The 27,971-nt window shown below is 39.9% G+C and overlaps 1 protein-coding gene across 4 annotated transcripts in view; it reads left to right on the forward strand.

The window, feature by feature from the left end:
- The window catches only part of TANC2 (tetratricopeptide repeat, ankyrin repeat and coiled-coil containing 2), a 785,323-nt gene extending 757,760 nt beyond the window's left edge, over positions 1-27,563 (forward strand). For all 4 annotated transcript variants that reach the window (XM_053699768.1, XM_053699765.1, XM_053699775.1 and 1 more), the window contains 2 exons: positions 1,145-1,245; positions 24,556-27,563. In XM_053699768.1, coding sequence (XP_053555743.1) covers positions 1,145-1,245; positions 24,556-26,482 — 2,028 coding nt within the window. In that variant the 3' untranslated portion in view covers positions 26,483-27,563. The remainder of the gene's footprint in view (positions 1-1,144; positions 1,246-24,555) is intronic.
- The last annotated feature ends 408 nt before the right edge of the window (positions 27,564-27,971 follow it).

Below are 27,971 nucleotides of genomic sequence, written 5' to 3' on the forward strand. Positions count from 1 at the left end.
TGTGTGTCTGTGTGTTTTGGAGCCCTTTGCAGTTAAGTAGAGGAAAACCTGTAAAAACATATTTATGCAATATTCATTTTTAATAAAGTGTTATACTGTGTATTTACTGTAAATATTTCACATTCCAATGTCCTGTACATTTATAAATAAATATATATATATACTCACAGAGAAAGTCCAGCACTCACAAGCTCTCAGCTAAGATTAAAAGCAAAAATGGAAAGGGTTAGTTTTTGGCTTTTAATCTTAGCTGAGAGCTTGTAAGTGAGTGCAGGACTCTCTGTGAATGCCAGTGAGCACCCAGGGCTGAGCAATGTTGCAGGGTCATGGGATGTGTGTCCAGTCCAGTCTGAGAGTGGAGTCCCCTTCCGTGTTTTGTGTGTGTATGTGTATATATATATATATATATCATCCAAAAGAGACATGCATTCACAACTCACTCCCCTTTCATCAATTAATTGCCCAGGTGGCTTCTCAAATCAGGATATGCAGTGGAAGAAGTGGGAGGGCACTCACAGATCTTATCCAAAAATATTTGGATAAGACCTGTGTCACTTGTATCCTGAATCATTGCGTTTTCAGCCATTATGTTCTAAACAGTAAGATTGTCTTGAAAAACACTGTCTAGAACAGCAGAAACGTCAACTTTGCTATGTTGTGAAATACATAAATATATATATATATATAACATATTCTTGAATGTGAAATATTCATATTTTCATGTCGGGTTAGCGCACTTGAGAATATGCGATTGGGTTTGCGCACTCGTAGGGTGTTAGTTTTTTTTCCCTCTTTTTTTGCTCCATTGACTTCTATGGGGGAATACAGCAAAAACAGTTTACTTTCAACTTGTTATACGAGCGCAACTTCTATCAAAGTTCGAGCGGGAGCGTTAAATAGCAGTCCACTTGTAATCTGGCCCTTAGTGTCTAATGTCCCTTTAAGGTGAATTACATTTGAGTTTATTGTCCCTTTAACCTCTTCACATCTGACAGTCTCTCCAAGCATTCCCTTTTGCCCCCTTATACAATGGTGAAACAACAAACATCAAGTAAATATTAATATATTCTATACTCTATCACGCTCTTTATGTATATATAAAAAATGTGTACCTTTGACATTCTTCTATGTTTACTTGTGGCAGGACTTTGGGATGGCAGAGGAATTCGCCACTAAAGCTCTGGAGCTAAAACCAAAATCTTATGAAGCATTTTATGCACGAGCAAGAGCCAAGAGAAGTAGCAGGTGAGCAGCACAGAATTAGAGACTGGCTTTGTAGGAATTGATGTAACGCATTACGTCTGTTAACCCTTGAACTGCTAAAACAGTCGCTTGGCATTGCCCAGCACTTGCATTAAAGGAGTTATTAACATTTAGTTTAATAATCCCAGCAGCTAATAACTTTATATCCAAGGAACATGTTGCTGTCTCTTTTAAAAATAAAACTATATTTGGTAAGATTTTATTACATTAATATTCTATGTAGTAGTGCTCTCCATTTCCCAAGCACTTGATACATTAGGGTTAGGGGATGAGTGTAGGTAGAAACGTTAGATTAACTGTTAAACAATACAGTCTCAGAATGTTGTGTATTTTTATTATATTATAATTAGCCTCAGTGGTGGGCTGCTGGTTGCATTTCACACAGCATCTGGCTTTCTCTTGGAGCACGAAACATTGTCTTATTTGTAAAAATCCAGATTCTGTTTTGTTTTCTTCACTTTTGTCCACTTATCTACTCTTCCAGCCAAACACACAGTAGATAAAAACACGTTTGCTTGGATTTAATATAAGGAATTTATATGTTCATATGTTGAGATTAATATATTTTTTATTAGTTAAGTATAGGATCTCTTAGTCCAGTTCTTGACAAATCTATTTACAAATTAGGAGCCAGTAAGAATATTTATTAGCCAGACAGTGGGATTTGTATATAGATACTTGTATATGGAGAATAACCCAAAAAGTTAGGAGCCAGGGGTAAAATTTTAGGAGCCAGTAGCTCCCAGGCTCCTGGGTTTGTCGATCCCTGTACTAGTCCACTGATCATATTTCAAATATATTTTGAGTGCATGTTACACAGATGATTGAGATTCATAATTATAATTATTTCACAGCTTATTTTTCATTTTATTCAGTAATGGTCACACAAACAATAATAGATGATTATGCAGTTTCCATGTCATTATTTCCTTCTGTTAAATATAAGTAAACTGTAGGGTAAACAATAGGTGAATTTATGCAATTTCTATTTATTTCAGAGGTTGCACATTTGTTCTATAACTTTTTTTTGTTTAATTATACATTTCCTTCTTAATATGAGGAAAGTCCATGGCATCATTCCTTACTGTTGGGAAATACTGAACCTGGCTACCAGGAGGAGGCAACGACACCCCGGCCAAATGCTTAAATATTTCCCCTACTTCCCTCATATTCTAGCCATTCTTTGCCTTTCGTCACAGGAGGTTGGCAGAGAAGTATCAGAAGATTCGGAGTAGTTCCTTATGAAGGATATCTGCCCTTTGAAATGGGACTGGAGTTTTAAGTAGTCTTGTCAGCCTCTCAGTGAGAGCATTGACAATGTTAGAGTCTGGAGATGCAGGGAGAGTCTGTCTGCGAACCCATCCAGACTCATATTAACAGCTCCCAAGCAATCAGTGTTGACGAGTTTCACTGCCTGCTTCCATCACTCAAGTCCATGTCAGGAGCGATGCTACAAGACTTTCAAACTTGAGAGGCTGTGTTTCTATTACAAGGCATAGATTCTGGTAAGATCTTTTCATTTTTTATACACATATGATAATGCAAGAAGACAGGGTCACAGTGTGGCTCCTTTTATCTGTTTGGAATCAAGGGTTAATATCTCCGGAGGGGGATTATTGAACAGGGGGGATTAATCACATCATTTTATTTTATTATTATGCTGTGACATGTGTGAGATGTGGCTCAGGCAGATGGAAGCTGCGCAGCCTGAATTGCGGTCCTGCATTGCGCACCATGTGACCGGGTGTGGTTACACTGATTTCCTCTTTCCTGACCGTGCGGTTTACCGGAAAAGAAGCGGTTTCTCGGTTTGGCCTGGGTCATAGGAGGTGGTAAGTGCCCCAGCCATTTGGGGGTATAAAGGTGCCGTTTTATATTATTTTTCTTCATAAATGGAAAGAGTCCACAGCTGCATTCATTACTTTTGGGAATTAAGAACATGGTCACAAGGAGGAGGCAAAGACACCCCAGCCAAAAGCTTAAATACTCCTCCCACTTCCCTTATCCCCCAGTCATTCTTTGCCTTTCATCCCAGGAGGTTGGCAGAGAGGTGTCAGAAGTTTGTTTTTGTCTCTTATGGAGGGTTAGTACTTGTCGACATGGAATGGGAGTTTTAAGTAATCCTGTCAGTCTCTCAGTGAGGGCTTGGGTGAAAGTTAGAGTCCGGAGATGCAGAAAGAGTCATTCTGGTAAACCATCCAGACTCATTTTAACAGTTTCACAAGCAATCAGCGTTGTCTAACTTCGCTTCACTGCCTGCTTTCTTCTCTCAAGTCCATGGCAAAGGTGAGGCTACTATCCATCACACTTGAAGGGCCGTGTTCCTGTTCCACGGCGTAGATTCCGGTAAGATTGTTTCATTTTACTTCTTCATGAATGTACTGTCTCATTTGTTCCTGAGAACTCACATGAAACATACAGGGTCTCAGTGAGACTCCTTTAAGTGTCTTGCAATCAAGGGTTAATATCTCCTGAGGGGGGGGACTATTGAACAGGGTTTTTTTTTTTTAATCATGTTTTTTATGTAATTCAATCTGCTTATGTGTAGTGTTCACTGGGCTTGTGGCTTAGAACATAAATGCCTGTTGAAGTGACGCAACCTTACGGTCCGCAAACTTTTTTTGGACTGCATGGTTCACCTTGTGACCAGGGGCGTGTTTACGTTCTGGTCTCACATTTCCACATTCCTGACTGTGTGTCCGCTAATGTCTGGTACATAGGAGGTGGTGAGTGCCCCAACCATTGTGGATGTCAGGTGCTGTTTAAATTGTTTATATATAGTCCATTTTTGGGTATCCTTGATCCAGTTATGGAGGATGCTGATGAGATTGGTCAACTTTCTGATTCAGCTATGGAGGACACTGGTATGTTGGAGGATACTCCTTCCTTATATAAACCTACTAACTGTGTTTACTGTGATGAGGTTCCGGTGAAACCGCCATTACAACTCTGTTCCACATGTTATGTCAATATTACTATTTCTAAAAAGAATAAAGTATTTAGTACAACTGAGCCGTCCACCTCTGAGGGTTCTCCGTCCCATGAGGTGCGTTCCCTACAAGCATCTCCGATTACACAAGCAGTTCCCCAGGGCACTACTAATCCTCTCATGGGAGGGGTCATTTGGCCTCCAGACTTCGCAGATCAGTTGCAGACGGCGGTTTCTGCGGCCATAAATGCGATACCTCATCCTACTAAGCGCAAGCGGAAGGTACGGCACTGCTTTCCGTCTCAGGGGTCTTCAACTCCACTGGATATCTCAGACAGATTATCCACGGAGGAGGGCAACTCCGATTTTTCGTAGGAGGCAGCTCGGAATCGGCTACCTCTAGGCCTCTGTCAGAGGAGGAACCAGATTATAAATTTAAAATGGAGCATTTACGTTTCCTGCTGAAGGAAGTGCTTGCTACTCTGGAGGAGGAACCTTCGATTCCTAAATTGGATAGGGTTTACAAGGACAAGGTAGTGCCCCAGGGCTTCCCGGTTCCTATCAAAATGGTGAACATTATTAAAAATGAATGGGAGAAACTGGGTTCGCCCTTTTCTCCCTCGTCTTTTTTCAAGAAGCTTTTCCCCATTCCAAACGCGCAGCTTGAACTGTGGGGAACCGTCCCTAAGGTGGATGGTGCTATCTCCACGCTCGCTAAGAGAACGACCATTCCGCTGGAGGATAGCTCCTCTTTTAAGGAACCCATGGATAAAAAGATGGAGTCCATGTTGCGGAAGATGTTCAACTGACTGGGTTCGTTTTCCAACCGGCAGCTGCAGTCGCTGCATTGCTGGTGCCGCTACCTATTGGTGTGACGCACTATCAGCAATGGTCGAGGTGGAGACCCCTCTCGAGGAGATTTTAGATTGAATCAAAGCCTTAAGGGTAGTACATTTGTTCATCTGTGATGCCAACATGACATCAGTGTTTTCTGTTTTAGCTTGCAGGGTGCTGTGGCTAAAATCGTGGTCTGCTGAAATGACATCTTGCTTGCTTTCCCTCCCATTCAAGGGGAAGGTTTTATTTGGCCTGGGCCTGGATTCCATCATATCTACAGTCACCAATGTCAAGGGAGCCTTCTTACCTCAGGATAAGGAAGACAAACCTAAGGGATCTACTTTTCATCCCTTTCTTATGGACAAGTCTAAGTGCTAGCAACCTTCCACAAAATCTGAGCAATCCAAGGGATCTTGGATGCCAGCAAACTCTTGGAACAAGTCCAAGCAAAACAAGAAGCCCGCCGAGTCAAAAGCGGCAAGAAGGGGCGGCCCCCGACCCGTCTTTGGATCAGGTAGGGGGCAGACTATCTCTCTTTGTGGGGGCCTGGAGGGGAGACGTTACAGACCCTTGGGTCCTGGAGGTCGTCACCCAGGGGTACAGGATAGGTTTCAAATCGTATCCGCCCAGGGGCAGGTTCCTCCTGTCAAACATCTCTTCAAGACCAGAAAAGAGAGACGCCTTCCTAGGGTGTGTGAGGGATCTCTCATCTCTCGGGGTAATCGTCCCAGTTCCTCCAGCAGAAAGAGGTCTGGGGTATTATTCAAACCTTTTCGTGGTCCCAAAGAAGGAGGGCACGTTTCATCCAATTCTGGACCTGAAGGCCCTAAACAAGTTTTTGTCAGTCCCATCATTCAAGATGGAGACGATCAGGTCAATTTTGCCTCTGGTTCAGGAGGGGTAATTCATGACAATTATAGACGACCTGAAGGATGCTTACCTTCATGTTCCAATTCACAAGGATAGCGTCAAATTTCTAAAGTTCGCCTTCCTGGACCAGCACTTCCAGTTTGTGGCCCTTCCGTTTGGTCTGGCGATGGCCCCAAGAGTCTTTACAAAGGTTCTAGGAGCTCTTCTCGCTGTAGCGAGAGCCAGAGGGATTGCAGTGGCTCTGTATCTGGACAATATCATGGTCCAGGCTCCATCATACAGTCTGGTGGAGGATCATTCGAGATCTCCTCCTTCTACTTCGATCCCACAGGTGGAAGATAAACAAAGGAAAGAGTTGGTTGGTCCCCAGCAACAGGGTGGAATTCCTCGGTACGATACTAGATTCTTCTGCGATGAATATATTTCTGACAGACCAGAGACGTTGCAGTTTGGCGTCCAACTGTCTAGCCCTGCAGACATCCTCCAGGACATCTGTCATGGTATCCAGCATAGATGTCATTCCATTCGCCAGGTTCTATCTCAGACCTCTGCAGCTGTGCATGTTGAGACAATTGAACGGCAATCATTCAGATTTGTCCCAACAGATATCTTTGGACAGACTGGTGAGGGAGTCCATATCTTGGTGGACCCGACCGGGGCAGTTTTCTCAGGGGACATCCTTTCTGAGACCATCCTGGGAGGTTGTAACCACGGATGCGAGTCTATTGGGATGGGGAGCCGTTTGGAGTGCACAAGGCAGATGGACTCAAGAGGAATCGAGTCTACCTATAAATATTCTGGAACTTAGAGCGATATTAAATGCTCTGAAGGCTTGGCCCCCTCTGGAGTCGTCTGAATTCATCAGATTCCAATCGGACAACCTCGGTGGCGTATATAAACCACCAAGGGGGGACGAGAAGTTCCCTAGCAATGAGGGAAGTATCTCAGATTCTGGAATGGGCCGAGACTCGCAATTGTTCGCTCTCAGCGATCCACATTCCGGGTGTGGACAACTGGGAAGCAGATTTTTTTCATCCAGGGGAATGGTCTCTCCACCCGAGATGTTTGCGGAGATCTGCAGCAGATGGGGGATGCCGGAAATGGATCTCATGGCGTCCAGACTCAATTACAAGCTACCCAGATACGGGTCGTGATCCAGGGATCCCCAGGCGGAGCTGATAGACGCCTTGGCGGTACCCTGGGTCTTCAACCTAATCAACATATTTCCACCGTTGCCTCTGCTACCTCGAGTAGTAGCCCACATCAAGCAGGAGTAAGCTTCGGCTATTCTGATTGCTCCGTCGTGGCCACGGAGGACGTGGTTTGCAGATCTAGTGGTGATGTCGTCATATCCGCCGTGGAAGTTACCTTGTCGCAAGGATCTGCTAGTTCAAGGTCCTTTTCTACATCAAAATCTAGATTCTCTGAGGCTGACTGCGTGGAGAGTGAATGCCTACTCTTAGCCAAAAGAGGTTTTTCAGAGAGAGTAATCGACACTCTCATCCAGGCAAGGAAGCCAGTCACTAGACGCTTCTACCACAAGGTGTGGAGGAACGAGGATATCCCTGGCATAAGGTCAGGGTATCCAGGATTTTGGCCTTTCTCCAGGACAGGCTGGATAAGGGTCTTGCCGCCAGTTCCCTAAGGGGACAGATTTCGGCTTTATCTGTACTGTTGCATATGAAGCTTGCGGAGCTTCCTGACATTCAGTCCTTTGTTTCAGGCTCTGGTTAGGACAAGGCCTGTCTTCAGGAGTCCGGCTCCTCCTTGGAGCTTAAACTTGGTTGTTAAGGTTTTGCAGAGGGCTCCGTTTGAGCCTATGCATGCCCTTGATCTAGATTCTCTGAGGCTGACTGCGTGGAGAGTGAATGCCTACTCTTAGCCAAAAGAGGTTTTTCAGAGAGAGTAATCGACACTCTCATCCAGGCAAGGAAGCCAGTCACTAGACGCTTCTACCACAAGGTGTGGAGGAACGAGGATATCCCTGGCATAAGGTCAGGGTATCCAGGATTTTGGCCTTTCTCCAGGACAGGCTGGATAAGGGTCTTGCCGCCAGTTCCCTAAGGGGACAGATTTCGGCTTTATCTGTACTGTTGCATATGAAGCTTGCGGAGCTTCCTGACATTCAGTCCTTTGTTCAGGCTCTGGTTAGGACCAGGCCTGTCTTCAGGAGTCCGGCTCCTCCTTGGAACTTAAACTTGGTTCTTAAGGTTTTGCAGAGGGCTCCGTTTGAGCCTATGCATGCCCTTGACATTAAGGTTCTTTCATGGAAAGTCCTATTATTACTGGCTATTGCATCGGCACGCAGAGTCTCTGAGTTGGCGGCCTTGCAATGTGAGCCTCCCTACTTAGTTTTTTATGCTGATAAGGCTGTTCTTCGCACTTGATTAGGGTTCCTTCCCAAGGTGGTGTCGAGTCGTAACATCAATCAGGAAATAGTTGTTCCTTCCTTGTGTCCTAACCCTTCTTCGAAGGAGAGGTTACTTCATAATCTGGACGTGGTTCAGGCTTTGAAGCTTTATCTTCAGGCCACGAAGGAGTTCAGACAGACTTCGTCTTTATTTGTTGTGTATTCAGGAAAGCGCAGGGGGCAGAGGGCCTCTGACACTTTATCTTTTTGGTTGATGAGTATAATCCATCTTGCATATGAGACAGTGGGACACAAGCCTCCTCAGAGGCAACCTGGTCTTCCTTACATACGTTTAAAATTTTACAAATATGACATTTTTGCTTCGGCGGAAGCAGCTTTTGGGAGAAAGGTTCTGCAGGCTGTGGTGCCCTCAGTATAGGGTCTGCCTCCTTTTCCCTCCCGTTTTCTTCATTCAGTGTCCTCTAGAACTTGGGTATTCCCACAAGTGATGAATGAAGCAGTGGACTCTCCTTCCCTTTAGATGGAAAACATAAATTATGCTTACCTGATAATTTAATTTTCATTGTGGGGAGGAGAGTCCACTGCAACCGTCCGTTCTCCTGTGGGCGGACCTAAATTTATTTTTGTTCTTCTGGCACCATTTATACCCAGATATTTCTCCTACTGTTCCTTGTTCCCTTGGCAGAATGACTGGGGGATGAGGGGAGTGGGGGAGGTATCTAAGCCTTTGGCTGGGGTGTCTTTGCCTCCTCCTGGTGGCCAGGTTCTTATTTCCCACAAGTGATGAATGAAGCAGTGGACTCTCCTCCCCACGATGGAAATTAAATTATCAGGTAAGCATAATTTATGTTTTACCGCCAGACTTTGCTGAGCAATTACAAATGGCAGTGTCTGCGGCCTCTAGTGCTTTACCTGGCCCTGCTAAGCGCAAGCGAAAGTTTAAATATTGCTATCCTTCCCAGGGGTCATCCACTAGCTTATTGGATTTATCTGATACAAGATTATCCGATGATGAAGGCGCCTCTGATACTTCAGAGGGTGCTCTTTCTGGGTCAGAATCTGCGGCCTCTAGGCCTCCAGCTACGGAGGAACCAGACTTTATATTTAGTATAGAGCATTTACGCTTTCTGTTGAACAAAGTTTTAGCTACTTTAGAGGTTCCAAAGCCCAAATTGCCTGAGGAACCTTTGATTCCTAAATTTGATAAGGTCTACGAGGACAGGGTTGTACCACAAACGTTCCCGGTTCCCGTAAAGATGGCGAACATTATTAAGAATGAATAGGAAAGAATTGGTTCTTCATTTTCCCCTTCTTCTTCCTTTAAAAAATTGTTCCCGGTCCTGCTTGAGGATAGTTAGTCTTTTAAAGAGCCCATGTATAATAAAATAGAAACTCTGTTAAGAAAGATGTTTCAGCATACGAATATTTGTTTCAACCGGCATCGGCAGTTGCTGGAGCGGCTACCTACTGGTGCGACTCCTTATCTGAGTTGATCGAGGTGGAGGGTCCCCTCGACGTGATCCAGGAAAGAATTAAGGCCTTAAGGGTGGCTAATTCTTTTATTTGTGATGCAAATATGCAAATTAGTCGCCTGAATGCCAAGGCTTCAGGCTTTTCTGTTCAAGCCCGTAGGGCACTCTGGCTGTCCTGGACTGTGGACATGACTTCGAAGTCAAGACTTCTTTCCCTCCCGTTTAAGGGAAAGATTCTATTTAGTCCAGGCCTAGACTCAATTATCTCCACGGTTACTGGAGGCAAAGGTGCCTTTTTACCTCAGGATAAGAAAAACAAGCCTAAAAGACAAGGTCCTAATTTTCGTTCCTTTCGTTCTGATAAATCCCAACGTCAGCAGCCCTCTGCAAAGCCCTAGCAATCCAAGGGGACTTGGAAGCTGGATCAGTCCTGGAATAGATCCAAGCTGAACAAGAAGCCCGCCGAGGCAAAGTTGGAATGAAGGGGCGGCCCCCGATCCGGCTGTGGATCGCGTCGGGGCAGATTGACGCTTTTTTCGGATGCTTTGTTTGGGGTTGTACAAGACCAGTGGGTCCTGGAGGTCATCGCTCAGGGATACAGGATAGGTTTCAAGTCTCATCCACCCAGGGGCAGATTCCTCTTGTCAAACCTGTCTTCAAGGCCAGAAAAGAGAGAAGCTTTTCTGGGGTGCATGAGGCATCTCTCCTCCCTGGGAGTTATTGTCCCGGTACCTCTTACAGAAAGAGGTCTGGGATACTATTCAAACCTTTTTGTGGTCCCAAAGGAGAAGGGAAATTTCCGCCCGATTCTGGACCTAAAGTGCTTAAACAAGTTCCTATCTGTCCCCTCATTCAAGATGGAGACAATAAGGTCCATCCTTCCCTTAGTTCAGGAAGGACAGTTCATGACCACGATAGATACCTTCACGTTCCAATACACAGGAAACACTTCAAGTTCCTAAGATTTGTGTTCCTGGACCAGCACTTCCAGTTTATTGCACTTCCGTTTGTTCTAGCTACTGCTCCAAGAGTTTTTACGAAGGTTCTAGGGCTCTGCTTGCAGTGGCCAGAACCAGAGGTATAGCAGTAGTGCCATACTTTGATGATATTCTGTTTCAAGTACCACTATTATTATTATTATTCTTTATTTATAATGCGCCAACAGATTCCGCAGCGCTGCCCATGGGTAATCCTGTCGTCTGGCAGAGGACCATTCGAAAACCCTTCTATCTCTTCTTCGATCTCATGGATGGAAGATAAAGTTAGAAAAAAGTTCTTATTCCCAGTACCAGGGTGGAATTCCTGGGTACTATAATATACTCCATATCCATGAGGATATTTCTTGCAGACCAGAGATGTTACAAGGCTCTGATCAGGATCAAACCTGTGTTTAGATCTAACGCTTCACCTTGGAGTTTGAATCTTGTTCTTAAATTTTTGCAATGGGCTCTGTGTGAGCCTATGCATTCGCTTGACATTAAGTTGTTGTCCTGGAAGGTTCTTTTTCTATTGGCTATTGCGTCAGCACGCAGAGTTTCTAAAATGGCTGCCTTGCAATGTGAGCTTCCTTATCTGGTGTTCCACACTGATAAGGCTGTTTTACGTACCCACTTGGGTTTTCTTCCTAAGGTGGCATCTGATCGTAACATCAATCATGATATTGTGGTTCCTTCCTTATATCCTTTCCTTCTTCTTCGAAGGAACGTTTACTTCATAATCTGAATGTGGTTCGAGCTTTGAAGTTTTATCTTTAAGTTACTAAGGATTTTAGACCAACTTCTTCCTTGTTTGTTATCTGCTCTGGGAAGCGTAAGGGTCTGAAGGCCTCTTTGACTTCCTTATCTTTTTGGTTGAGGAGTGTTATACGCTTACCTTACGAGTCAGCGAGACTTAGACCTCAGAGGATTACGGCTCATTCCACTAGAGCGGTGGCTTCCTCTTGGGCCTTTAAGAACGAGGCCTCTATGGATCAGATTTGTAAGGCGGCTACATGTTCCTCCTTACATACTTATTCAAAGTTCTACAAATTTGACGTTTTTGCTTCAGCGGAAGCAGCTTTTGGGAGAGAGGTTTTGCAGGCTGTGGTGCCCTCAGATTAGGGTCCGCCTTTCTTTTACCCCTCCCGTTATCATTCAGTGTCCTCTAGAGCTTTGGTATAATTTTCCCAACAGTAAGGAATGATACCGTGGACTCTCCTCATATTAAGAAGGAAAACATAAATTATGCTTACCTGATAATTTAATTTCCTTTTGTATGAGGAGAGTCCATGGCCCCCGCCTGTATACTCCGATGGGCGGACGAAAAATGCACCATTTATACCCTGATATTTCTTTTACTGTTCCTTCTTCCCTTGGCAGAATGACTGGTATATGAGGGAAGTAGGGGGAGTATTTAAGGCTTTGGCTAGGGTGTCTTTGCCTCCTCCTGGTGGCCAGGTTCAGTATTTCCCAGCAGTAAGGAATGTTGCCGTGGACTCTCCTCATACAGAAGGAAATTAAATTATCAGGTAAGCATAATTTATGTTTTTTTTCATAATATGAGGGGTCCAAGAGAAACCTCATTTATATCGGGGAATGAATGCTCTGCGTATTCTCATGCGGGGAACGAATGCTCTGCGTATTCTCATGCGGGGAACGAATGGTATAGGGGTGTGTCAGTGCCCATGGCATGAGTAACTTGCACATTTGTTAGGGCACCATTAATGCAAAAAGATATGTATACATTTTGGAGCAACATATGCTGCCATCCAGGCGTTGTCTTTTCCAGGGATGTCCCTGCATTTTCCAGAAACATAGACCTGCTGTCCTACAGGAGCCTCTGGCTTCCCTAACCGTTTGTCGATGTAAATGTGCTCACAGAGATTAAAGCAGTTTCTGCAGTTAAACATAATATTAATGGTAGCCTGCAGGGTATTAAACCGCCTGGATCTTTGCAGCAAGCTGCGGAGATCTCTGTTCTGGCACCAGATCCACAGAAGAAGATTTTTTAAGTGTTTTACTTTCCCTTCCTGAGCCCTGGGAATAGCGGAGTTGCGGATCTGGAAGAGCCTGCGTCGCTGCTTGTCTGTGGATCTCCACATATTTGGGGAACTCAGAGTCCAAAACTGATTCTGGTAAATTCGTTTCCTAGAGGTTTGTGCGGTATATTTCCTGCCTTTTATGGTTTATTGTCAAGCTTTGTTGCTACTTTAGAGTTATCTTCTTTGTTTTTCTACATATACCAAGCAATGCAGAACTTTTTGGTAGTTTCATACTGAAAACTCTGCATGGTACTTTGCAATTCAGTATTCTTATTTTTTATGTTTTCTATTGCTCATGACTGACAGCTAATTTTATGTGCTGCAGCAGTCAGGATAACCATATTGTTCGAGTACCTATCTCATTGATTGTATAGAATAACAATCATATGATCATAATGTAAAACCATCATTTTAACTGACGTATTTTTTTTTTTTTTTTTTAAAGTTATTAATTACATCGATAAAATCTTAACAACATCGATCAAGAAGCTTCTTAAATGATCATGTGTAGGATGGGGAAAGGGGCATAAAAAAAGGGAATTCTCTTTTCTCTTTTTCCTCCTTTTGTTCAATCTGCATTTGCTTTATAATGTTATTTATTAATGGTCTAACTTTTGGTTCTATGAGATTTCCAATCTTTTTAAATATTTCTACTTATAATTATAGTGTTAAGAAAAGAGAATATATCCCCTACTCTGTGTAACTAATTAGAAAAATAATATGCTGGATTTTCTTAATTCACTACACCAAAAAGCTACCTTATTCCAGTATCTTGGTAAATATTGACAGGACCAAAAACAGTGTATTATGTTCGCCTTAGGAAATTAGCATTTCAAACATTTTGTTAATATTGGGTCCTTACTCCATTATGATAATAGAAATCGTGTTTTTTATATATATATATATATATATATATATATATATATATATTTGGTATAACAATTTTATACTGTTGTTCTATTTGCTACAGCTATAAAAGCTATTTCTACTTTTCTTATAGATTGCGATATTATTTTATTATTACAGTTAATCTGTTTTAGTGAGTTCCATTTTAGCGTGACTAAATTCAAAGTCCTTTCACTTTCATCACTCAAAATCAAATGATATAAATTAGAAATAAAGAATGAACACTTTCTAAAATGATCTAAAACCATTTCTATTAATTGCCTTTGAACAAATCGACCATGAAGCCGTAATTGCTCATTTACTAGTGTGTCTGAATTGTAAGTAGGTTAGTAGGAGTTTATTTAATAGACCAGATCCTTGCTTACATTTTTTAAATGTCTTATTATCATCTTCCACTAGTTGATAAATACATTGTAACCCATATTCTTCTTCAAATTCCGAGTTTACCACTATGGTTAAATAAGGAGCAATAGAGTATTTAATATTCACGTACGTTCCATCCTATCAGAGGTTCTTTTACCATAACTATCTTCTTAATCATATCTAGCAGTTTAATAATTTTAGTATAAAGAAAAACTTTAAGGTTGTCGGGTTCTAATAAACTAATCTCCTCTTCTATCATAGTAAAATCTAATCTACTACTATTTTGCTCAGAGCTGCTAAATCATATTTGTCAACATTGTTGGAGGACCAATCACAAATCCTGTTTTCTTGCAAAGAGACAATTTAATCCTACCCTATCTTCTTAGCATATAGTTATAATTTAACCTCTATTTTCCCTATTTTAATTCATTTGATTTCTCTTTCTCAATGCTGTAGCCAAAGGCTCAATAGCTACATTAAACAGTAAAGGGAAATTAGACATCCTTGTTGTGTACCTCTTAGCAATTTAAAGGTAAGTGGTAATCAATGAAGCAGATGGTTGAGAGTAAATATTTCTAAGTAATGTTATAATATTACCATTAAATCCAAATCTTGTCATAGAGTCAAATAAATGGTTCAATGTCACCATATTGAGAGCTTTATGAGCATCTAGTAAAAGAACTGCTCTAACCGATCCAGATCTAGACATATTTCCTATAGTAATCATGTTGTGAAAGTATCAATAATACCTTCCTTATGTTGGTCACAGATGTCCTATCTTGCATGAAACCTGTTTCATCTTTATGTATAATTGATGCAATAAATGGTTGTACTCTATCTGCCAGAATTCCCATAAAAATGTTGTAGTCTGTATTTGCAGACTACAACATGAGTTCAGGTTTTTTGGGTTCTCCCCAGGTTGCAATAGTTAAACTAATTTTGATTCAGCAAAATAATTAGGGCTAGATTACAAGTGCAGCGCTAATTTATCTCACGCCTGGAAACAGGCAAATTTGCCAGTTTGCGGGAGCACAATAAATACCCAGCCATTGCAAGTGGCTGGTTATTGCTACCCACAAATAAAGGGTCTTGTAGTTTTTTATGGAAAAAAATAGCCTTTTTCCCTATAAAAAAAACTACTGCACTAGGCAGTTTTAGGGTTTAAAAGTGGCAGCTGTGGGATGTTAGAAAAAAAAAAAGGCACTGAAATTTTACATTGTGGTCTATGGGAACTGTGTGTTTCCTATAAATATATATGGTATATGCTTATATACATAGATATTTATGTGTTAATATTTGTATACACATATTAACACAAATATATATTCATATACATATATATATTTCAAATTGCTGCCCATCGCTGTGCGACCTACCCCCTTCGCTGCGCTTAGGTTCTGTGTCGTGTATGACAGCATCAGAACGAGGCTCCCATTGGAGCCTATGGATGTGCACACTCTAGAGTGCAATGCATTGCACTTAACTCGTAATACCAACACACATTTGCGTGCACCGGTATTACTCAGTTGAGTGCAAATATCGCTTTCGAGGAAGCAATATTTTGCGCTCAACTTGTAATCTGGCCCTTAGAAGGTTGTCTTTTTTGAATTGAAAAAAAAAATCATTAAAGGGACATGATACCCAAAAAAAGCTAACTAGAAAATATCACCTTAACATCTTTATGTAAAAAAGGAAGATATTTACCTCAAAATGTTTCTAAGTATTCACACCCCATTGTAAAGGGACTTTAAGCAGCCAATCAGGATACTAGTCTCAAGACTTGCAAGGGAGCGTGCATCTGGCATCTGCAGGCATAGTTATGTTATTTTCCTATTCAGTTTAAGGAAGTTTACTATGAAATCTCATGAGTTTTCAATTAAATCTCATGAGATAACAGCAAAGCATAGCATGACCTCAGCACTGCTGATGCTGATTGGCTGTTGTTTTTTTGTTTTTGTTTTCAACCTGCAGCTGGACAGTAGCTGAAGTATAACTGTTACCAGAGCACTTACTCTTTCTTGTAAGCTGAAGAAATTTTGAGGTAAAATATCTTCCTTTTTTACATAAAGATGTTCAGGTGATATTTTCTTGTCTGCTTATTTTATAGTTATGCTGCATCACTTTCAAGTTATTTAGCATATGGGTATTATGTCCCTTTAAATTGTCCAGTTAAGATGGGGGTTATTTTTTACCAAAGGAACACTGTTTAATATCCCTTTAAGAGTTTATTACATGACATGTAAGTTGGATTTTATGAGTGGCCTGCTTCTTTTTATATTTAGCCAAAAATGCTATTACGTCTCTTAATACTGCTTTAGAGGGTTCCCAGCATATACCTAGATTTTCTAAAAAAATTAATTATATTACCTGGCCTTATCCTTTCATAGCTATCAATTTCCAAAAGAATAGGTGTGTGATCTGATAGAGTAATTGGGAAGATTTTTGGGCAAACATTCTTATTTATTAAATGATTTGATATTAGAAACATATCTACCCTAGAGTACATTTTAAATGCCTTTGATAAACATGTATACTTTCAATTGTTGGGGTTGTGAATTCTCCATGTGTCATTCAGATTTAAGATTTTTACTATATTCTTAAACATTTTAATTTCTGTATAAGCCTTTCCTCCTTTGGGGTTTGAGTCCGGTAAAAAAAAATAATTATGCACTATGCCAATATTAAATCCTTGATATGTTTTTAACAAAATCCCAAAATGTCCTTTAAAGGGGACATAAAACAAGTTGGGATAGAGACAAAATATAATATGTACTTTAATTACTTTACCTGCAAACTTATACTACAGTGCCTTGCCATTAACACTTTCTTTTAAGTGTCTGAATTGTACAGCTCTAACTCCCCCCACACAATCCCTTTTATGGCTGCATATTTATCCACCATTCATATGGTAGAATGCAAGCCTTTAACACTTATTATCTGCTGGAGCATGCCTAGAAGCAAATAAGCTGTTGTGAACTCAGTTAAAATACAATGCCTTTGTTTCTGATGTTAAACACTGGCACTTTTTCTAAAAACATTTTTAGAAAGTTATTTTTTCATTTTAAGTTGCCTGAGGCATTATGATCAGTATTACTCCTCATTCCCTTTAATAAGCAGTTGGCTTAGTGTTAACACAGCCTTACATTTGTTAGATAAATTGGTCCTTAGAAATATATATACATAGTCCTCTGAGACAAACATATATATTTATTTTGGCCACAATTGAGAGCAATATATATGACATGCCCTTTTGATATAAATATTACTTTGGAGAAGATCCAGACAACATTTCCCATTGTTATATGGGAAATTCTCAGTTGAGAGGGAGCTAATGGTTTACACACAAACCTTTTTTGTTATTCTGAGCTGAGAGCCGAGATATATCTATATTTATGTCTAGATCAGTTTCCTTCTAATAAAAAGTTATATTAGATATATGTCTTTGGATACACAAGTGGTACCTTGGTGGTCAGAGAAGGAAGGTCAGTGTGAGATTAGTTTTAGTTACTGTTATTTTTATCACCTTATCTTCAGTATATAAATTTAGTAAAAAATCAGGGGGGTTTAATGTTAGGTACCACTGCTTACAGATATTCTTAGTGTGTACTTTACTATGTTACTGGCTTTGGTTTTCTGTTGTTGCTATGCAGACAATGTGACTTTGTGTACCATTACTTTTTTAATGTATCTTTTATTGTATCTTATGTGGAAACCTTAAAGGGACAGAAAACCCTTTTTTCAGTCAAGATTTAGATAAAGTATACAATTTTATAAAACGTTCCAATTTACTTCCATAACCAGATTTGCTTCACGCTTTTAGTATCCTTTGTTGAAGGAGCAGCATTGTACTACTGGTGTGCTAGCTGATCTAATCAGGTGGGCCAATGACAAGAGTCCTATATGTAGAGCCACCAATCGGCAGCTAGTTCCCATTAGTGCATTTTTGCACCTGAGCCAACCTAAGTATGCATTTCAACAAAGGATACAAAGAGAATGAAGCAAATTAGATAATTGTATGCTCTATCTGAATCATGAAAGAAAAATGTTATTCTTCATGTCCCTTTATAAATTATAAAAAAAAAAAAAATTACTACCTGGGGAAGGTCACTATAAAGCAAATTCAGTTTCATCTTGGATTTTCTTCTGTCTCAGGTCACTCTGCATTGCAGATTCCAGATTGTCACAAAATGAAAATCGTATACGCTGTCTAAAATGATTTTATCTTGGATTGTCTCAACTTTTAATTTTGTATGGATTATCTGATCTGTATCGGATTATCCATCTGAAGCTAATCCTGCCATTAGTGCTGCTATGTTCAGACTGTTCTGGGGGGGTGTTCACCCGTCACTGCCATGTTAGTTTTTTATTTGGAGCAATAAAGTTTACACTTTTTTTCAGCCTTGACACAATAGCGGTTCATCTTTATTTAGCTGCTATATTTTCTTATCCTATTAATTAAAGAATCAAGACTAATCTCTAGAGAAGGTGCCATATATCATCCCCTGTCAGCTATGCCGTCTATTGCTGAAGCCATAGAATTGCACTTGGCAAACTTATGCCTAGATTTAGAGTTTTGTCGGTTAGCGGTGCTAACGCTGCTTTTTTTTCCAGCGCACCCTTAAGACAACGCTGGTATTTAGAGTTGTCTGAGTGGCTGCGTTAGGCTCAGAAAAGGGAGCATTGAGCATAATTTAGCGCCACTTCAACCCTCAATACCAGCGTTGCCTACGGTAGCGGTAAGCTGGAAAAATGTACTCGTGCACAATATCCCCATAGGAAACAATGGGGCTGAGCTGGCTGGAAAAAAAACACCTGCAAAAAAGCAGCGTTCAGCTCCTAACACAGCCCCATTGTTTCCTATGGGGAAACACTCTCTTAGTCTACACCTAACACCCTAACATGAACCCCGATCCTAAGCACCCCTAACTTTACACTTATTAACCCCTAATCTGCCGCCCCGCTATCGCTGACACCTACATTATATTATTAACCCCTAATCTGCCACTCCGGACACCGCCGCCAACTACATTATAGCTATGAACCCCTAATCTACTGCCCCTAACATCGCCGACACCTATATTATATTTATTACCCCCTAATCTGCCCCCCCCCAACGTCGCAGCCATCTACCTACACTTATTAACCCCTAATCTGCCGACCGGACCTCGCCGCCACTATAACAAATGTATTAACCCCTAAACCGCCTCACTCCTGCCTCGCAAACACTAAATAAATGTTCTTAACCCCTAATCTGCCCTCCCTAACATCGCCGCCACCTACCTACAATTATACAGTTATTAACCCCTAATCTGCCGCCCCCCAACGTCACCGCTACTATAATAAAGTTATTAACCCCTAAACCTAAGTCTAACCCTAACACCACCCTAAGATAAATATAATTTAAATAAAGCGAAATAATATTCCTATAATTAAATAAATTAATCCTATTTAAAACTAAATACTTACCTAGAAAATAAACCCTAATATAGCTACAATATAACCAATAATTACATTGTATCTATTTTAGGATTTATATTTATTTTACAGGCAACTTTGTATTTATTTTAACTAGGTACAATAGCTATTAAATAGTTAATAACTATTTAATAGCTACCTAGTTAAAATAGTTACAAAATTACCTGTGAAATAAATCCTAACCTAAGTTACAATTAAACCTAACACTACACTATCATTAAATTAATTAAATAAATTAACTACAATTACCTACAATTAAATTTAATTAAATAAACTAAACTATAGTACAAAAAAAAACACAATTACAGAAAATAAAAAAAAAATTACAAGAAGTTTAAACTAAATACACCTAATCTAATATTGAGAGTGTGATACAACCCAGCATATACCACACCCTTAGGGGGCGCCTTCAAAACCAAAAAACAGAGATAATACAAAAGGTAAAACGATAAGTAAATATACAACACTACATACACTATATCTACCAGATAAAGTCCAAAAGAGATATATAGGGAAGGCAAGTTCCAATGTGAAATAGGTCCAGAGAAGTGTGGCAGCTCTTGGTCGTAGGATGGTCTTCCTATGATGTTAGATGACTGAAAAAAGAAAAAACAGAGGCGCCAACATGGCCTAGTATTGCAAAGAAAAATAGCTCCAATAAACACAAATCCAGGTGTATACTCACAAGAACAGCGCACCCTATGGTGCTAGTAATACAGGCCGTAGCCTCGCAGTGGTCCAGCTCACTGTGGGATTGTAATGGATATCCAGAAGAGGTCCCTGGGGGGGGGGGGGGTTTGGTAGTAGATTCCCTATGTGAACACAAAATATATGCACATAGCCCACTATCGTTTAAACAGAGTAACAAGTAAGTAAAGGAAAAACTTACAAGATCCAATACACCTCCAGGTGCATTAACAGCAGACTGGGACCTAACAGTCGCCCAGTAGACTAGATAACTCCCAGCAAATCTTGATGATCCTCAGGTGGCTAGTGGCAGCACAGCCAAAGTAAGTCCTCAGAATAATACACCAAAGAACAAGTAAGTGTATAAAAATATATAAAACTTTAATAAAAAGCGACGCGTTTCTCAGCTGACTAAGAGCTGTTTCCTCTGGCTAAAAAATATGTATCACAATAAAAATACACTTGCTATATAACAGAATATGCATAATGAGAACACAATCTGATAGGTCCAACAATCAAGGCAATTCATTGCTCCCAACTGTGTATAATTGGTTGGTATGGTAACCTTTGTAAACAATCAATTCACTATATTTATTTAGAACATAAAAACAAACAGTTATATTGCTAATTAAATACACATCATTATTCAAAAGTAACATATATAATAACATCTAGTAGTTTTGCATATCCCCACTGATAATACTATTCAAAAGAAAAACCCATGTATTTATACATAATAAAGATGCATGAATAAATAAACGAACCATATAACCTAACATCAGTCAGAAGCTCATAGTATGCTTAGTGTTAAAACGGTAAATAAAAACAATATATTTTGTATCATAATATAATAATCCTAATGGAAATCTAAAACATGATGAGACCAAACAAGCTAAAACACTGACCTTGCATTTTATCGAGTAACAGGCCTTGTAGGAAAACGCTAATGCGTGTGCAGCACAGCTGCTTGATATCGGATAAAGCAATGTCTGCACGATTTATTATTGGCCCAGTATTGGTAGCTATGTAACAAAAGGTGTTTAGATGTTGTGTAGCCTTTTCGTTTAGTGTTAAGGTACGATGCAATAGCCCTTTGATTTGAATTATATTTGTTTCAAATAATATATTTAGTAACCATCAGGTCTAACTACCAATCAGATCCTTGGATACAATGTTATCATGGAGGAGATCTGCCCCCACATACCGCTCGACTGACATATGTTAAAGTTAATTCCAGGTAGATTAATCTTACATGCCCCTCTCCATATTGAAGGCTAAACCGCCATATGAGAGAGGGAAAATGAGGGAGCAATAAACGAGATCGGGTGCCCTAGATTCGGTATCCGATCTGTATAACAATATTTGTGGGCAGGATCTCTCCCGATGACATTGTGACATCATCTTATGGTAACCAATGAGTATAGTGGTCAATTGAAGTCGGTCAAATCTATTAAAATGACATGATAATAGAGCATGTGCTCCTCTTACTTAACAATATAATCTCTATGGATAAGATTTATATAAGAATTCAAAATCCAATGTATATAAAATCCAATATACATCATACTATGTGTTCACAGAAGGGATCAATAAATAGAGGCATATCAAAATAGTACTACTCTCATAACCTACGTGGAGACATATGGTTTAAACAAGTACTAGATAGTCCAAGAATTAGTTATATTTTATACAAATGAGTATAGATATAATAATCATCTTAATATTAATATAATAAACATCTTAATATTAATATTATTTGACAGAGAATAAAAAAAGTGCACTCAAATATGAGCGTATTAATGTTTGGTGTGAACTAATATTATTTGTGATCATGTGCAATGAAACTTGTGTGTGTATAACATTGAAGAATTAAATAAAATGATGCTCAGAAAGTGTGAGATAGCTCGTCTCACCCTTCTTGTGATAATATGTAATAAGACATAATAAATGAAAATGAAAAATGAAGAAGAAAGATAGAAGAAGAAGAAAAAGAAAGATAGAAGAACTCTGTGTTTCCAGCATTATAGTTTAGTAAAGATTATGAGAGTGTGCTGCATAAGATTTGATAATCTTTACTAAACTATAACGCTGGAAACACAGAGTGCCAAATGTTGAGACCATCTCTAAATTAAAAAGTGTTTTATTATAAGAATATTTAAAAATACAATATAAAGTCTGCTATATAACAAATTTAGGCACACTTACTTACTTAGTAACCATACAAAGATGTACCAGCGCCAAATACACACCTATATTGTAACTTATTAAGTCACTTATCAAGTTGGATTAGTACAAAATATACACCTATGACTATGTGTCAATAAATATAAGATATTACAGTATTAACCACTAGCAGAAACCAAAGTCAAAACTCTCTCTTCTAATTTGGGAGTGAACCTAAATATAGGATCTATTTTTTACCATTGTGTAGAAATAACAGTGTTCAAACTTTATTGAAACCGATGCAAATTCGAGTCTTTGTGATTTTAACTGTTTTTTACGCACACACACATTTTATTTTATAAAAATTGAAAACAGGAAATAAAAGTTAAGTTTTAACTCATTAAACCTCTACCCTTTGTTTGCCTTTCGAGGATGATGTTTTAGAATTAAAGGGTAAAAGAAGTGCTACTCAAGTGCATTCTTTTGAGTCCAAAATCCCCTCTAGGGTCTTTAGACTTAACTTGGCAGTTACATATGTAATAGATTAGTAAACCTGGTTTCCTGGATATGAATTGGGTAAACAATAACAAACAAGAGATTTTGCAAGATTTTTGTAGGAAATAAAAAATGAACCAATGGGAAATGAGAGAATCATGCAAATATTGATTCATAATTACTCAGGAGTTTGTGTTTTTGTTGCAGTTTTTGAATTTCCTAACAAGCTCAAATCATGGTGTACAATGAATCCTTTCCAATTAATAGTGTTAATTTTTCATCTGCTTTAATCAACATTTGTTAATATAAACATGCAAACATTCTGATTATTTATATATGAAAATTTTTCATAGTTTAAAAGTTTGATTTGAGCATTATTTTAACTTTTTTTTGTAAACTAGTTAAACAATTATCTTAAAACATAAACTGACTATGTATGAGATTGTCAACTCTCGTCCCCCAAAAAAGGTAAAATCTGCAAAAAATGAAATGCTGTGTGAATCAAGCCTTTATGGATTTTCAAGAGGGTAAGGCTATTCAATTAATTAAAACCAAAAATCATAAAGAGACTATAAATTGATTTCTAATGACTGTTATTGAGAACCATACACAAATAGGTTTGCTAATTGATTTAAATAACTGTTTTGAAATTACAAAAACCTCTTTCAATAGTTCTGGTAACCCTAGAAAAAGATATCCTATTGAGAGTAAAGCTTTATGTCATGCTCTTTTATGTTTGCCTTTCAGGGTTACTATTGGAATTTATACTTTCTAAACACTAAGTAATGTATATTTTGTCCTCAAAATAATAGAAACTATTGGGCAGCTCCTTCCCCGAGATACGTTAAAAGAAACAATACCATATTTTCGTAAGTCTGGTTAGCTTTCATTATAGATACATATATAGTGAATATAATCAGAGAAGAGTGTGATAGCGTTCAAAGATGCTCCACCAATTAATCATTTTGTCATGTCTCCATGCACCCACAGATAACTGTACAACTGTTGATCATTAGCAATTATTTTTAATTTGTTCTCAAAGCCATTGTTTTAAAGTGTTTGTAAAGTTTAATGATTTAAAACCCAGTATTTAGAAGTAATCTTAAAAAAATGGGCACTTTTAAGTCATTAAACTTTACAAAGACGCTTCTTTTTTAAAATACCATTTCATTACGGTAAACATACTGCCAATCTTCCGTCCGAATCTCCTTCTGTATTGAGCGTATCAATGACAAATCCGGCTTCTTCCAATCGTTGCATGCCCCCTTTGCTCAGTACTTATTAGAAATTAAGTACTGAGCTGCAAATATCTGCATTAAAAATAATTAAACTATCCATTTATAAAAAGTTTTCAAAATGCTGCAAATTTTACTAACAAACTACCAAAAACCTGATGAGTATGTTTATTTTATCTCTTGTCTGTGGATTGTGATAGTGACTATATGTAAATGCTTTGCTTTAGGGGAATAACTCTTTAATGTGTAGTCGGTTCAGGTCAATTGCAGCATTTTGTAGCATACTTTCAGTCTCTTTAGGGAGTGTGGGACGAGCACAAACTTTACATCAAAACCGAGTAAAATAAATGACTATATTACAATGTTGTTCTATTTGCATTAATTAAAAGTCTAAATATTTATATCTATTGTTTGATATTTCACTTCCAGCCATTATGTGACCTCTAATAATTTTCTATTGAATTTTGCAGACAGTTTTCTGCAGCTCTCGAAGATCTAAATGAGGCCATACAACTTTGTCCTAATAATCGGGAGATACAGAGACTACTGATGAGAGTAGAAGAAGAATGCCGGCAAGTTGAACAGGAAGAAGAGGTGCAAGAGCTGCAGGATGAGCCAGTACATGTGACCCATCAAGAAGATATTGAATGCACGCAAGATGACATTTATGAGGAGGAGTACCTTGAGCAGGATATGGACAATGTAACTGTTGGTTTACAGACTGATGGGAGGCAATGTCAAGGTCTCCCTGATATGCAGAGCCCGCCCCAGTCTCCTGTTCATCATGATTCTGCCTATATGTCAAGTTCACACCAGGTTTTTGACTTCAGATCCAACAGCTCAGTGGGCTCACCTACACGTCAGGGGTACCAGTCTACTTCACCACCCCTTTCTCCCACACACCAGAACCCTCACTACAGACCCAGCCCGCCACATACCTCTCCAGCCCATCAGAGCTCGTCCTACCGCTTTAGTCCGCCACCAGTGGGAGGTCAGGTCATGGATTACCCCAGCCCACCACCCTCACCTCTCAGGAGAGCCCCCCAATACAGAGCTAGCCCTCCAAGTGACAGCATTGGTGTGTACAGACAGCAGTCTGGCTCCCCTGTGAGATACCAACAAGAGCCATGTATAGGACAGCATCCAGGCAGACCCAAGTCCCCATTGTCAAAAATGTCACAGAGGTCTTTCCAGATGTCGCAGCTTCCTACTGCTGTGCCACAACCTGCACATAGGCTTCAGCCAGCCAAGGCTCAAATTGTTCGGAGTAACCAGCCTAGCTCTGCAGTACACTCAAGTGCAGTAATTCCAGGAGGAACATATGGGCAGATGGCACATGGTATGGCCAGTAAATATCAGACTTCTGGGGAGATCAGCCAAAGCCGACTGGTCTATCAAGCTTCTCTAGGTGGTCTTATAGCAGATGGCCGACCTGTGCAACATGTACAAGCAAGTTTAAGTGCAGGAGCCATCTGTCAACATGGTGGAATAGCCAAGGAAGATATGCCCCAACGGCCATCCTCTGCCTACAGAGGAGGCATGCGCTATAACCAAACACCACAGATTGGTCGGAGCCAGTCTGCATCCTACTACCCAGTGTGTCACACCAAGCTAGATCTTGATCGTTCTTCAATGCCCTCCAATCAGTTGGGGTCTCCAGATGTTTCCCACCTAATCCGTAGACCTATGAGCATCAACCCCAGTGAGATCAAGCCTCACCCACCGACTCCAAGACCGCTACTACACTCGCAGAGTGTGGGACTACGATTTTCCCCATCCAGCAACAGCATCTCATCCTCTTCCAGCCTTTCTGCCACCTTCCGTCCCTCTGCCTCTATACAGCAAATGGAAATTCCACTCAAGCCAGCTTATGAACGGCTTTGTGATGAGTTATCTCCTGTTTCCCCACCCCAGGGGAGTTACCCCAATGAACCCACTCGCTCTAGGACCACACCCTTTATGGGCATAATCGACAAAACAGCACGGACTCAGCAGTATCCTTATCACCACCAGCAGAGCCGAACCTGGGCTGTGTCCTCAGTGGATACTGTCCTTAGCCCTACATCTTCTGGCATGCTTCCCCAGCAGGAATCATTCAGTCCACCATCCTCTATCAGCAACATCGCCTTTTATAACAAAACCAACAATGCACAGAATGGGCATCTGCTTGAAGATGACTACTACAGCCCACATGGAGTACTGGCCAATGGCTCCCGTGGGGACATTTTGGAGAGAGTCACCCAGACCTCTTCCTACCCTGACGTCAAAGTGGCTAGAACACTACCTGTTGCTCAGGCCTACCAGGACAACCTGTACCGGCAACTGTCCAGGGACTCCCGGCAGGGTCAGACTTCACCCATTAAACCAAAGAGACCATTTGTGGAGTCTAATGTGTAGTATAATAGACAATTCCTTCACTTCATCTCTTTTATTTTTATTTTTTCAGTGCATCATACCTTCCTCCCAACACAAACTCCCTACCTCCTTCCATGTTTGTCTAACTTCCTACACGCAATTTGTTATTGGCGCAAGTCTATGGAGACCACATTTTGGTTCTCCTTGTCCTCCATTGCCCATTTCTGCACTCTTTCACCATTTTTTTTGCCCTGTTTGACAGAGATTATCCTTCAGTGTTCAAGAGACTCTGTGGGGGTCCCTCTAGCCCTGAAGGAATTTGAATCTTAGCTCATCAACCTCTTTCCAGTTTCCCCAATTTCTATTTAAATTTGTGATTATTTTATTGTTAGATTTTAACTATTTGCTGCCCTTGCCACTCTACATTTTTGAGCTAAATTGATTTATTGTGAGTGAAACTGTCTCAGCTGATCAAGGTTTTACTGGTAGGCTGTTTAAGGGTTTTGGGTGTTATTCTGTATTATTCGCCTTAATCCTGTGACAATTTCAGTTAAATTTATTTGATCCCGAAACTTAAACACAGATACAAAGCCAAGTCACTCACAGCTCCAAGGTGTTCTGGAAAGTAGAAAAAGGGCTATATAGATGTGCGTGTATGTGTATTTATTTATGTTTGTGTGAGTGTGTATAGAGATATTTATACATTATATATATATATATAGATAGAGAGAGAGAGAGAGATGTGTATATAGAGGAATCAACGGGAGACCACACTCATGGTGCTTAAAATAATAAGTGTTTCTTTGCACAAATGTCCCATGTCTGAGATCTCCTGCTGACGTCTGTCTTATAAAAGTTATGACTGCAACAGGACCCTTTTGTTTTACTGGTATGAATGCCAACTTGGAGTTTAATTATATAATTGGTGCACATTAATTTTGCCCGACACATGAACTCTCCTCATTTGTCATTGAGGACAAGTTTTTTCCCCAGACTTTTGCATGTAGACTTGGTTCCAAATTCCAAGAAAAACATACTGACCAGGATTGCAGGCAAATGCCCCTGAGGTTAAGTCTGCTCTCTTATGTCTGTACCATTTTATTAAAAGTTTCCTTTCATTCCATTTTGCTGATATTTTATTTATGCTGGGATCTGCATGATTTGTATTTATCTGCATGAATCATAGTCACCCCCTTTTCCCCACAGTTAAGACTTTGTTATTATGTTAGCACAATAGTCAGTGAGTCTTACCTGATAAGTAGATCAGCAAACACTGAGAATCATAAACAGAACAGCACTTGTGAATCAAATATTTAGTAATGGTCACCTGTTCCTTCAAGCCCCCCAATTCCTAATCTTCGTCATTATTGGTAAATAAAATGCTACAACTTTATTAACCCCTTTAGAACACAAGCGCAGTTCATGAAACTGAGACTAAACTTTGGGGAGGAGATTGATATCTGCAAAATAGTATGAAAGATTACTTAATTCAGAATATTTTCTTTTAGCTCAATACATATGTCACGTTAAC

Source organism: Bombina bombina, chromosome 1 (assembly GCF_027579735.1).
Source record: "Bombina bombina isolate aBomBom1 chromosome 1, aBomBom1.pri, whole genome shotgun sequence".
Classification (NCBI taxonomy): Eukaryota; Metazoa; Chordata; class Amphibia; order Anura; family Bombinatoridae; genus Bombina; species Bombina bombina.